Source organism: Polyodon spathula, chromosome 16 (assembly GCF_017654505.1).
Source record: "Polyodon spathula isolate WHYD16114869_AA chromosome 16, ASM1765450v1, whole genome shotgun sequence".
Lineage (NCBI taxonomy): Eukaryota > Metazoa > Chordata > Actinopteri > Acipenseriformes > Polyodontidae > Polyodon > Polyodon spathula.
Window position 1 is genome coordinate 25,216,772 of NC_054549.1, and position 13,889 is coordinate 25,230,660.

At 39.4% G+C, this 13,889-nt stretch overlaps 1 protein-coding gene across 1 annotated transcript; it reads right to left on the reverse strand.

Moving 5' to 3' along the window:
• Positions 1–8,560: 8,560 nt before the first annotated feature.
• LOC121328702 (class E basic helix-loop-helix protein 40-like) lies at positions 8,561–12,380 on the reverse strand. Its single transcript, XM_041273675.1, has 5 exons — positions 11,961–12,380; positions 11,719–11,785; positions 11,320–11,427; positions 10,894–11,017; positions 8,561–10,430 (listed from the first exon to the last, which is right to left on the reverse strand). The coding sequence occupies exons 1-5, from the start codon at positions 12,038–12,040 to the stop codon at positions 9,565–9,567; spliced, it is 1,245 nt and encodes a 414-aa protein (XP_041129609.1). The 5' UTR covers positions 12,041–12,380; the 3' UTR covers positions 8,561–9,564.
• Between the last annotated feature and the right edge of the window lie 1,509 nt (positions 12,381–13,889).

Here is a 13,889-nt window from a genome sequence, read left to right on the forward strand (position 1 = left end):
CGAAACAACGACCTCTTGTGGCCTTCAACTTTAGTGGTACAACAAGTTGTTCTATGCTTGAAGTTTACAGCGGACCAGATTCACTTTGTACGCAACAAGCCCACTATAATTAGCTAAATCATATATATATATATATATATATATATATATATATATATATATATATATATATATATATACACACACACACAAGGTGTGTTTTTTAATAAATTCCTGCAAATAATTATAAAACGTATTAACAGAAAAAAACATTAATATTAATACCGTATATATAATTATAGAAAATTAGGCTTATTAATAACAATAACAAAACTACTACGACTACTTGACGGCTAGAGTAGTTGAGTCTATTTTAGGTACTGAAATAGGACTACTAGTAAATAATAAATAATAATAATGGAGTACATGTTTAAACATCTTGCATTCTGTACCTGCTTGTGTCTTTATTGCTAGTATTGGGAGGATACAGCAACCTGCACCAACACAACCTGGGTCGGAATAGCCGGGAACTTTTGCGGTCACGTGCTTCGCAATGGTGGCGAAGTATAGAGGAAAACGACCGGTTCCCAGCTTTCAAGTGGAATGACAACCATTACCGAATGGGAAGAGCCCTCTCTGAACGGCAGTCACTGAGCATATATAAAAAAGCTGAACTATCAGTGCCTTCCTGTGAGGAGAAAGTCCTTCCCACCTCCTGTTGAAGACGGTCGTCCTCACAGTAGCATATCGCCATTTTCTCTCTCACTCCACTGAGTCAGATCACAGATTGCCTTGTGCGTCTTTGTTCTGGAAATTGGCTGATTAATTTGTTTTTTTTGAACCTACAAATCCTTATATATACGGTAAACTACACTCTCAACAGAAGAACGCTGTGCGCTTGGTATGTCCAAGCGATGCCCTCAGCGGCTTTTACTCCAGGTACTTCCTGGTGCCCAAGAGGGATGGCAGTTTCAGACCAATTCCAAACCTCAACTTGTTCCTCAAACAGAGGAAGTTCAACATGTTGACAGCACAGCGTATCCTCCAGTCCGTCCAACTGGGCGACTGGCTCACATCGATCGACCTGCAAGACGCCTACTTTCACATCCCGATCCAACCCGCGCACAACAGTGGTGAGGAGCACACCCTTGAAGGGTGGCAGACCTATGCGGAATTGTAGAGATTGTCCGTGTCTCATTGTCGATAGCACCCAGGAGTCCTGGGTGCAGTCTTGCCATGGGTCATTGCCGTTGGTCAGTCCAGTTGTGGGGGGTTTGGTGGCAGCCGGGGCCTCTCAGGGGCGGTCTCCCTTGAGCTTGGGAGGGGGTGGGTCATTTTTAGGCTCGGGCCTCGGTCTCCAGCCGGAGAACCAGTTACCCCTGGCCCCTTGGTCCCTTGCTGCCAGCTCTGCCTCTGCCTGCTTGTCTGCTCTGGGGTGGAGGGCGGTGTTCAGGTCCTTTGCCCTACCTGGCTGTGAATGCCACCTTGGGCACTGATGGTAAGCCGGAAGGCGCGAGAATTTGGAGGCGACCTCCATGGCCTTGTGGGACCTCTCAAGGCTCACATCAATGGTCGCCCCAAAAGTCTGCCCCGGTGTAATGGGGGCATCCAGTATCGCCACCTTCTCGGTCTCCACGACTTTGGCTTGAGTCAGCCATAAATGCCGGGGACTGGCCACCATCACCCTGATGCCTGGCCTAACTCCCCCATTAGGTCAGTCATCGCCTTTGCCACAGCCTGGAGGTCCCCTATATCTGCCTCTGTGGATCTTTCCTGCAGCCTCTCTGCTAACTGGGTTTGATAGAGCACCAGTATAGCCATGGACGTTCACTGCTCTAACTGACAGCACTGCCGATGCGTATGTTTTCTTTAGCATGGCATTCTTGCTAAGTTTCTATGCTAACTGTAAAATATATTCTCTCCTTGGTAAATTCTTCTCTGTGCATTCTTTGTAAAGTACCCAGGAGTTGATGGCTGCTAGATCCAATACACTGTAAAACACCTGAACAGGCCATCATCGGGAGCCAGCTTTCACGGAATGTGCCATCTGATTCAAAACATCAACTCCATATTTTCTTGCATTGCAAATCTCCATGGTCTCTAATATTTATTTTCACTAGTCCTAATGCTAATTGACTGACCAAAACAGCACAGCTGGCAAGCAGGCGCCAGTCTTTCAAAAGGCTGATTGAAAAACTGTCAGTCATTCACTCAGGCAGAGAGTAGAAACTAACCTAATTACAGCTAAACACATTGCGGACTGGTAAATAAAAATAAATAAAGTTTTCTATGTAGTTGTCAATGTACATGAACGCTCAGCCCCATATGTGTTACATGACAGGAGGAAATTACATTTCAAACCAAAAACCGCCAAAATGACTGCTGCATTGCTTATCAATGGAAAATTAAAAAAAAAGAAATTGGTTGAGGTTTATCAGAAGTAAATGATCTCAGGAGCACGACATTTTAAACTGTGATTTTGAGACATTATACCAAGGTCCGGGTACCAACTCTTCTTTACCCAATACACTAAAACTATTTTAGTCTGTAATGTCTTCAATACACCACAAGGTGGCACACATGTACTGTGTTATTTTAATTCCTAACTTCAATACTCCCTCTTGCTTTACTCTTTGTATTAAGTCTGAACTTGGGTTAGCTGTATCATTTAAGATTTAATATATTTCAATGAAATCCTCATTTATCAATACAAACACAAAATATGCACAGGGGCAGGGTGTACCCCACCACACATCTCCCCCTTTGTGCGTAGCATGCTGCTTGCATCATGCTTCCAAAGACAGAACTATGGCAGTGTATTTCACTGAGACTGTTGACCAAATGCACCAATCAGAGTCTAGAATGAACAAGGAAAACAGTGTGGCAGTGCATGTGACCATGCGCACACTTTTCTCAATGTGATTAGCAGGGGAGGGGGGGGTTGTCTTAAAGGTTCACAGTCTAGTATGTAGTGGCTTTCTAACATAACTTTATATAAAAATACTTAACATCATGTTTTTTTCCTGAAAACATATTAATATCTGTTATTGCATATAAGGGGGTTTGTTGTGCATCTGAAGGTCAGGAGACCGATTTTGCTTTGGAGAAGTAAACACATTTATCTTGACAATGTCAGGCTTTCAGAAAGATTTAGAGCAAGAAACAAGTTTGACAATGGGCAGTGGGACAGCTGAATCTCATCAGGGAGGACAATACAATTAACCCCTTTGAATAGGAGACATGGTTGCAAAACTGGAAACAAAAAACATTCAAAGAAACTGACCGCCCTAACTAACTGCATAGGAGATTTGTATGAAAAAACTCTTTAGAAGAATAAAATATGTATGACTAAGGACACAACACAAACATGATATTGATATGTATAATTACAAAGCTAAACCAATTATAGTAAATTATATGTTCTTGGAATGTTTTAAAAGGAAATTAAATAACACACAGCAAGAAGATATTTAACCAGCATAGAGAACAGTAACACAGCAAAATATTTTTGCTTTAACAAGAATTGGATGAGGTTGGTCAGGCTACAGAAACAGATCTTGAACACAATGTACATATATTGCATACGTTTGGAATTTGCTTTTCAATGTATATAAGTTGGGTATTCCACATACTGTACCAGTTGATTTTCCTATTGTTTTTCAACAATATGTAAGGCAAATGTTAGATTTTGAACCAGTCTTCAATTAACTTTTGGGCGTAGGTACTGAGAAGGTAATTTATACAACAAAATTGTCAGAATTGTATCTTAGGGGTTTAAAATACCTCAAATTGGCACTAGCAACGTTATCACACACCCCGTATGCTGAATTATATCTTAAATTAATGCAGATATGCAGTTTGCACATTAAACTTGCTCCTGCTTCCAGTCACCAAAGTACTTCCAGTGCTGTCTTTTAAATGTATTTTACTATGTTTCCAAACATTCAGAATGGTTTGTGTTGCAATAACTCAAATTTTGTGAATTTTTTGTTTAAAAGTGATGTTTTCTGTGTCACCGTGCTTTGGCCTCTGTACAGGAGCTGCCTTTCTGTCCCAGTTGCCATCTGGTGAACAGGTACAAAGGATCAAGGTTCTGTTTCTAATGTTGGAAATATACAGTTGAGTATTAGACTGTGCTGGCTGTTCTTTCTGTCTTGCCCTGTAGGTAGTATTGTATTATTCTCGAGCACTTCACACTGACATACCCAACCCCCCTGGAAGGCCACCCCACCCAATCCTAATACATATTTTTATGAAAACCGTAACAGCTATGTTAAGCATTACTTTCTAATGATCAGTGTTGCAATATCAATGGCAACTACTGTACATTGTGTTTAATGCTCAGGCCCCACAGATTCAGAGCTGCATGTTGAACACGGTCTGCTGCTCTGCTGTTTGGTTGCTACGTGTCAAGCGTGCAGCGAAATCGGGTTTCTGTTGACTGAATGCCAGTCTGTTTCTGGAATCCTCAGTCCCATATTTAGCCCAGGGATTTCACATGAAAGGATGAAGAGGAAAGCGTAACATTGTTTCAGTGCTCTGGTCCGGTCAGAGCAGTTCATAAGAACATAAGAATAGTATGGGAATGAGAGGAGGTTATTAAAGCAAGGCTCGTCCATTCTTAGCACCCCATTGGACTACTAAAGGGGTTTAATAGGATCGAATCAAATTGTTCCGTGTTTTAGATACTTCGCCTGGGATATTCCTTACATTCATAATTTACTTTGTAAAAAAGTGAGCCCTGGGATCAGCCTGGTTGCCCCCATTTAATCTTCTAACACACACACATACACACACACACACACAAGTGCATGAGAGACTTCAAACAAGATAACAAACTCCCACACCACTTCCTTTTTACAGCCCAGACTGGTGCATTGTGCAAATAAAGTACTGTGTGTTGTAGCTCCTGACCCCATGCGTCAGACAGGTCTGTGAGTACAAACCAGGCAGCAGATGTTTTCCAGGACTGAATGTGTGCTAGAGATTTAGTTTGCCTTGTTTTTTTTTTTTAGTTTATTTTATTTACCATACCTGTCTAGGCTTTACAATGCTTACCTGTGCTTTATTACACTTTGCTATGTTTTTACTATAATAAGCATTTATAAGGAGCACACTGAGGAAGGTACTAAAACTATGTTTGAGTTTTACTTTATCAATTTTAAAATCCATTGTTTTTTTTTACCTGTTGTTAGCTCTGGCAACAACTCATTTTGTTGAGGAACTTATTTTTGGATATTTTAATTTGGAATTTTCAAACATTTCAAATACTACTGGCCTGCAAAACCAGACCATGCAAAAATGGTAAAAACAAAAAAGACATTTGGGTTAGCAGTCCATTTTTCAATAACAGAATTTGGGAACTTTGTTAAGGGATTGTTTTTGAGATATTGGGAAAACTGATCAACAATAAAAACAGACTTTGTTTGTTCTATTCTGTGCATACAGATCACAGGTATTTTATGGTATGTGGTGAGAAATTCATAAACTGAAATTCTGTCCCACGTGAGGCAATTTATGAACCAGAAGTTGGATTTTAAAGAACCCCAGTGATTCAGCATTACTAACATGACTAATAAATGAAATAGAAAAACACATTTGTTCTCTCTCATCATAGCATGGTATGCAATAATACCATGAGCATATTTAAATAGTTTTAATCCTAACTTCTTATATTTTATACTGTATTTTAGTAGTATAATTTGCACTTACTGTAAACTATACTGTATTTAAATAATGTTTTGAATTGTAACCTTGTATTGCCCTGTAACACTTGTAAGTCGCCTTGGGTATAGGCATCTGCACATTTAAATTAAATAATGCATAATAGAAAGAGATGACAATCAAGAGGAACATATTTCATGTTGCTGCAGGTTCTTGCAGGATTATTTGCATTTAACTTGTTATGTGATGATGTCATGGAAAAGATGTAACATAAATTGTTTTGACTTGTATGTTCATGTACCCCTAAAGCATCTAATCACTCCATGACGTTCATGTAAATATCCTGATGCCTGTCAACTATACAATTAGGCTGCTTCGCTTCACTTCCTCTGCCTGCCAATAGGCTTCTTTTTCTAAAAAAGAAAACTGAAGTAGAAACCAGATGGAAGACAGCATTGGAGAGATACAGTTTACCAGAAGAACACAGTTGTGTTTCAATAAATCCATTGTAAGATTTCGAATTTTGTGACTATATTGTCACAAAACTATTGACGCTGTTTCTTGAGCATACGTGTAGTATTTAATCATATAATATAATGAATGGGAGGTTTTGTCATACAATAAGGGATCATGGATGAAGTAAAATGGATATATGAAAAAAGACCATTGATACTGTCCAATCCAATGGTTAAAACAATGCAGCAGTGAAATGGTTAACTTTCACTGGACATCATCTGTAATGGAATTGTATTGAGAGACTCAATACAATACAATTGTGTTCCAGTTATACTGCTTTGTAAAAAAATGTCAAAGTATGTGGTCTGTATCATTAGACAAAGGGGCATTCAGAACAGAAAATAGGAGGCACTTTTTTACACAGAGAATTGTGAGGGTCTGGAATCAACTCCCCAGTAATGTTGTTGAAGCTGACACCCTGGGATCCTTCAAGAAGCTGCTTGATGAGATTTTGGGATCAATAAGCTACTAACAACAAAACGAGCAAGATGGGCCGAATGGCCTCCTCTCGTTTATAAACTTTCTTATGTTCTTATGTTCTTATTGATATGGCCAGGGGTTAAAACAATGGTAGTGAAAGTTATTTTTTTCAAGACTATAACTCAAAGTGACAGCCATATTATGTCAGAGGTTAACATCATGGTCACAAATACATGTATTATTATAATTTGTTTATTTAGCAGATGCCTTTATTCAAGATAACTTAGAGACTATGGTATGTGAACTATGCATCAGCTGCAGAGTCACTTATAACAACATCTCACATGAAAGACAGAGCACAAGGAGGTTAAGTGACTTGCTCAGGGTTACACAATGAGTCAGTGGCTGAACTGGGATTTGAACCGGGGACCTCCTGGTTACAAGCCCTTTTCTTTTCTCCTGTGAATTTAACATTCAGTGTTTATAAATGCCTGCAAATCAGAAAGCTTCTACACTGTAGCGGCAACTGCTTTGGAAAAAAATACAATTTGCAGTCAGGGGAAGCTTAATAAACCCCCAGGTGTGTGCATGCTATGCCTTCAAAAGGGAACCATTAGAATGTGTTTTGTGTTCTACTTTTCAAACATTATTCATTTTACCAACAAGTTAAATGTTCAGTATGTCTGTGCTAAGACCAGCTTAACTGTTAACATTCGGGGCATCCTAGCAATTAAATACTGCCAACAAATGGCCTTCAACATTAATCTCTGAGATTATCTAAACTGCACTACAGTTTCTGACTGATTATACCCTTGCAAACTTCTTTCACTAATGCTGCATTTCTCTGTATATCTATTATCCATCCATTTTGATTTCTAGTCCTTACAACAGATCTCCACGCAGATAAATGGCATGCCAACATTAACAATTGCATTGCTACCTCTGTCTGTCACCCGTGACGGGGTATGCCCAGCCACTATGTTTATTATTTTATTATTATTATTATTATTATTATTATTATTATTATTATTTTTATTATTATTTAAATGTATTGTTTTGGGTTTGTTAAAAATTATGTTATATTATTATTGCTGTTATGTTTGACATGGAAGGAGTTAAAAACCTTCCCTGCCAGAAATACTCTTCTAGAATGTTTTGCAATTTCAGAACGGCCACATTAGTATAAACAGCAGCTGTGTGCTGGGAAGGGGACAAGGAAGACTGAGGGAAAGAGGAACGTAACTACAGGTCAGTTGCTACGCGTGCTTGATCAGACAGCACAGGACTTGTTTTGTTTTGTGTGTCTGTTTTTTTGGCCCTTGTGCCTTTTTGTTTCTTATTTGAGGTCGTTATTTTTGTTTTATAAAGAAAGAGCGCATTGGCGACTCACCCAGAGGTACTCTGCTTGCCTGTGTATCTGTTTCCTGGTCTGATTTCACTCACTCAGCCCTCCTGTCACAGACCTCTATAGGAAACACAAGTGAGTTAGTTGCCTTGATCTCAGCTTAGCCCTCATGGACAGTAGTTGTACCAATAAATATGTAACAACAGAAAGTGGAGGTTTTGTGAATAAAAACAAAAATGGCAGCCAGGGAAGGGTGTTGCTGGACTGTGACTAACACTGAACATATGATGTTGCCAGCTGAAATGGTTTATGAGATATTAGCAGTAGTATATGACACGGGTGGGGATTTGCAAACTTTGCTTAATTATTTGAGATATCCTTTTATATAATAACTGGTCATAAAGCAACACAGCAAACTTTCTATCAGAAAAAGGTTTTATTTTTTTTTTATTAATCAGTTTATATATGTATATCAATATTTACTTTAGACAAAATATATACAAGACAACCTCCAAAATAAAAATTCAAAGTACCGCTCCCTATACAAAACAAATCTTTTTAAAATATTACATTCTCTTTTCTTTCTTTAGGACTTCAGTATTTATACAAATACATATAATAACAATAATACTAATAAAAATAATAATATAATAATAATAAACATCTGATGTTGTTTCACCAGTTTTTACAAATAAAAGGCAACATCATGTACAAAGAGCAGAAGAGATATTAAGCATGATGCATTTCAGGGCTAGCACAGTGCTATACATGTATCTGTGACAAAAATCCTTCTTACAATGTGTGCAGGACACATAAAAAAATACAGCTGTACAGGCAGCATGAGAGAATTCATTACAAGAGATTGCTCTGAAAATCAATAGGCCTGTATATTACAGGGAGCAATCAACAAGCAGGAGCAATGAAATCTGAACTCAAATGTGCGTAAGCATGCCGCATACGCTCGTGAGGGCACGGCACAACTAAGCTAGAGAATAAATATGCTTGCTATTTATCCCCGCATAGCTGTAATCCTTGGGGGAAGTTTCATAAGGATAGGGTTAGCATACCTTTTCACATTTTTTTCTTAATCACTGTTCTGGCCCTTTTAATTTTGAGAACACAGCAGCCATTGTCAGTTGCAATACCACAACTAATATTTGGTCTACAGACGGTCCAGATGCATTTTGGCAGCTATTGCTAAGAAAAGGATACAAGTGTCTGATCCAAAGATTTACAGCATGTAAAGGCTTCAAGCAGCACCGACAGGTTTTTTGTTTGTTTTTTGTTTTTTACATTCAGTAAGGGTTATTAAGGGTAGGTCTTAGACAGTTTACTTTAATGAGAGACTGTCCACATTTAACATTCTCAACATTGACATTCAGCAGAGGGGTGCTTTTCAGTTTGCCACCACTGACAGAGTATGATTAGTGCCGCCCCTATAGGCACTCGCTTGTGGACAGTCCCTCATTACCCTTTCAGCATTGTGCTCTTGCTCGATTTAGATGCTGTTGCACGCTTCGCTCCGTTGCAGAGCCGTCTCCTTTCATGGGGAGGAAATGGGACTGAAAGGATCCTGTTCAGCTCTAGTCCCCCTCCCCTGTTAACCAACTTTCAACCAGATTCATAGCATATTTAAATTCTCAGTCTTTGGTTTCCAGGTTCAAAGGAAAGACTTGCTTTAAAGCTTGTAGTAAAGCAGGGGAGTCCATAGGGGTTTGGGCTGCTACAGGCGAGCCTACCCTGGGAGACATTAGGAGAGAAGATGGGTGCTTATCTGGATTCAGAACCCCTGTAAGAGGGGATACCGAGTCTGGAAGACCGGGGTATAAGACCGGCATTGAGGCAGGGTACCAGCATTTCTCCAGCATTGGCAAATAGGCTGCCGCTGATGGTGGGATAAAATAAAATGGCATGCACATAGGAGTCTGGTGAGGGGAGAAACCTAAGAAGCTGCTGTGCATCCCCATCAGCTCCCCGCCTGACAGAGACTCATCTTCGGACGATTCTGTCCTCATCCTTTTTGTAGGTGGCTCTTCGTTTTCCTGTTTGATGCAGTTCACCCTGTCAGTCATCGTGTATTTTAGTTCATTTTCTTTGCTGTAGGACTGCCGGTTGGCTGCAGAGTAATTTTTCTCCAGCTCTCCTCCGTACCCACTGTCCGTGTCCGTGTCACTCCCACTTAGCTCCCCACCCGCCTGGGTGTATGTTCTCTGGATGACCGGCACGCAGTTTTTGCCACGCCCCTCGAAGCTCCGAGGTTGCGAGGAGGTGCTGGGCTCGTCTTTCAGGACGAGTGCTTTGAGGATCTGCTCTTCTGTTCGGACACTGGGAGAGTCTTGCAGGACCTCGGATGCCACCTTCTGGAGGTGGTTCATCACGTTTGAAGGGGTGAGCTCCCTGCTGTTCTCCTGCTTTGACAGGTACTCCAGCACCTCTTTGGCACACATGTGGAACCCTGAACGGAACATCCCCTCACTGTCATCATGGCTTTCAACTGACTGCTCCCCTAAGAAAGAAAAAGAAATAAACTAAATAAACACACACACACACACACACACAGATATATATATATATTATATATATATATATATATATATATATATATAGTCACACTGCGCTTTTATATAATTAATATTCATTACTATGTAACATTTGGGCAACCCGTTGCTTATTGCCCGTTGTATATGTGATATATGTATTATATTGTCTGCGCAAATGTCACATACAGTGTTTTGATTACTAATTACTGCACATTATTCATATAAATAGCATTATTCCAACCTAATTCAACCATTAAGTTAACTGTTATTTAAGTGTTCACAAAACTTTCTTTTTAAAAACATAAAAATTATACTATATAATTATTATAGTTATATATTATATATAGTATATATATATATATATATATATATATATATAATTATATCACATCTATTAAATTTATAGTGTAGATAATTTTGCGTGCTTACCAGCGTGTAAGCTGTTCTGCAGCGCAATGATTTTCTGCTGCTGTTGTTCGATAAGACTTGTTAGGGTTTTCACGTGTTTCAAAGTCAGTTCCAGAACCACTGCCTTTTCCAAATGACCCAAAGTCTGAAAAATAAAAAGGGCTGGTAAGATTTTTTTTTCTCTGTAACATGTAAACAAAATACATAGTGTATATTAAGAAACAAATCTAAAAATGATAACATAGTTTTCACTGCACAATGTAAGCCTAATACAAGCTCAACAAAGCCTGTCAAATACAAAATGGCATTCAAAAAACATCTGAAATGGTTTTACATTTAGCCTTATTTCTTCTGAATGTGTCGTCTCATTTCTGTACCCCACCAGTGGCAACCTGGTGGCGCCTTCAATCTACTCAGAAACATTCATTTCTTTAAAATCTGACTTACTGTAAGTTTTAGGTGTTCTGGCAACAAATCCTTCAGTTGGGCAATGCACTCGTTAATCCTATCGCGTCTTTTCTTCTCTATTAGTCTGTGCGGCAATTTGTACGTTTCCTGGAGAGAAGGAAAACAAACATATTATAAATACGAAGATTCTTAAAATTGATTATTTTAAAATGCACGAGTTTCATTTTTCAATCAATCGTGTCATTCTCATTTATTCTATTTGCATACACATACTTTTATTTTAAAAGTTTATTTATTTTAGCACACGGCATTGCAAGCTTTTTCATTGTCAAATCGAAAATACCTTCCATCTATATCAGAAAAATATGTAATATTAATTTAGCATTAAATTAAGAAATCAAATGGAATGCAAATTTAAAAAGAGAAATGTGTACATACCTTGCTGTCTTCACCCCGTTTGATCCCTCTTCTTGGTTTGTAAACATACATATGAGAAAAGTCTATTCTGTAAATGATGTAAAAAGACAAACGAGTTAGTTTTATCTTACACAGATCAGTATATTTCCTATATCCTAGCAAAGACTGACAAAGTTAGATAACGATATACAATTATTTAAAATAACACAGAAAGAAGCAAACAGCAATAAAATACAATCCGCTATATTTTTGTTGAAACATACCCTTGCAGGTCTGTGTTCTCCAGCGACGATAGCTTCCCAGTGCAGGAAGGTGGTGGCTGTGCTGCTGTAATCCTTTCCATTTCTTCTTGTATTTGCTTTGCAAAAAATATAAGAGACTTGTGCCGTAGCCTATGCAATTTTTATTCAGTCGAACAAACTCGGTCAATAAGAATAGAAATGATACTGACAGAATCAAAGTAATGTCATTTTTTTCTTTCCTCGGTGAGCGCCTTTTCTTGTATTTGTATTTGTCTTGACTGTCCCCTGAGAACAGAGAGGGATTGCTTCTCCGCAGCTAACACCAATACAGTTCTGACTGAAGACTGTAGAAGTTCCAGGCTGCAGGCTCTATTAATGTGTGAGAGTGGGTGGGTATGCAACGTATTAATATAAGCCCTGTGACTACAGGCACGTCTGGAGCTCAGTGAGTGACCTGGTGAGTCACATGAGCTTCACGTGTTGGACAAGGCTTTTAACAGCACGTAGAACAACCCATGTTTCTTGTTAAGGAGGACCTGCCGCCGAAATGTTATCAACAGAGCATGCAAGACTCGTGCAATACCACTCTCCACCTAAAGCAGGAAGAAACCCCGCTGTAAGACTGTCGAGTGAGCAGGAAGATTTGCACAGTGAAACAGGGCAGACTGCAATGAGCCCGAGTTTTACCTGTCATATATTGAGTGCTGATATGAAAACGATGCAAACAAAACAGTCTAGCATATATATATATATATATATATATATATATATATATATATATATATATATATATATATATATATATATACATACACACACACACACTAAAATACTTCTATTTCTTTGTCTCTTAATTAATTTGAGGAAGAGCACCGTATTGATAAACAAATCACTGTGCTGTGCTTGGCACGTGTCTGTTTACCAGCAACAATGTGGCGCGTTTTAAAGCCGTTTCAGGAGACAGCTGGGGATTGATCACTCCACGTATTTCAGCAGGAGCAATCATGTTGCAGAAACGTTGCTGTTCATTCGAGTGGCTTCAATATGCCAATCCACGTGAGCCTGCCAGCTTGTCTGGTGCTTTCCTCTGCACACAGCCCGAGTCACGATGATCTCCTCATGGCTTTGCGATAAACAGCTCCGTGTCACTGACGTCACACACTCATCAAGGCTAAGAGCCCAACAGGCTTCTGTGTCGGTGCCAAAGGAGCCTATTTGCATACGACCACCCCTGACGCGAAACGTGTTCGTCTACTGCTGCCAATGGAAAAATACAGTATGCTACACAGTGGTGGAAACCCTGTCCTGAAAGGAAAAAGCAACGCCAGCCCCGGATTGAACCAATCCATAAACTGACATCTCCACTGTGTGTTGTTAATAGCACAGCAATATGCAGTATACAATATTAGTGTCACACACACCGAAGAGCAGCTGTCGTTCAGCTGATATTGCAACAGGATGTTCGTCTCAGAAACTAAATAGAACTGCAATGGGCTAGGTGACGCAGCTTCTGCATTCCCGCTCAGACCCGCGGCGAGTTAAGTGAAATGAGGTTGTGTAGGCAGTGGTAACGATGGAAATAAAGTTCAGTGTGCACTTCTACATTTAAAACTAAGAGCAAATGCAGCTGCATTTAAAACGGCAAACAAATACCGCAATGTATTAAAGTAAACTCGGGTAAACTATTTTTTTGGGGGAGGGGGGGGGGTAATGACAAACCAACCTTGCAGCATTAAATGTATCACGTAACTGGAGAAAGATGGCATTAAAGCCGCAGTATAACATAGTGGAACATACTGTTTTTTGTGTACATGCTGTATTATATAACAACTGGAATCTCCCTGGCATTCTACTTTTATTAGGTTCCAAAGTCGTGTTATCACCGCATGCTATAGTTTGCATAACAAGTGTCACAAAGGATCCTTATCAGTAGCCCCTGTCTCAATGCCA

Bases quoted from the DNA above. Each gene is read 5' to 3' on its own strand.
- LOC121328702 (XM_041273675.1), bottom strand. From the start codon at position 12,040: ATGGAAAGGATTACAGCAGCACAGCCACCACCTTCCTGCACTGGGAAG. The intron at 11,786-11,960 runs GTATGTTTCAAC...CATCATTTACAG, and splicing joins GAGAACACAGACCTGCAAGG to AATAGACTTTTCTCATATGT. The intron at 11,428-11,718 runs GTATGTACACAT...CCTTCTCTCCAG, and splicing joins AACGGGGTGAAGACAGCAAG to GAAACGTACAAATTGCCGCA.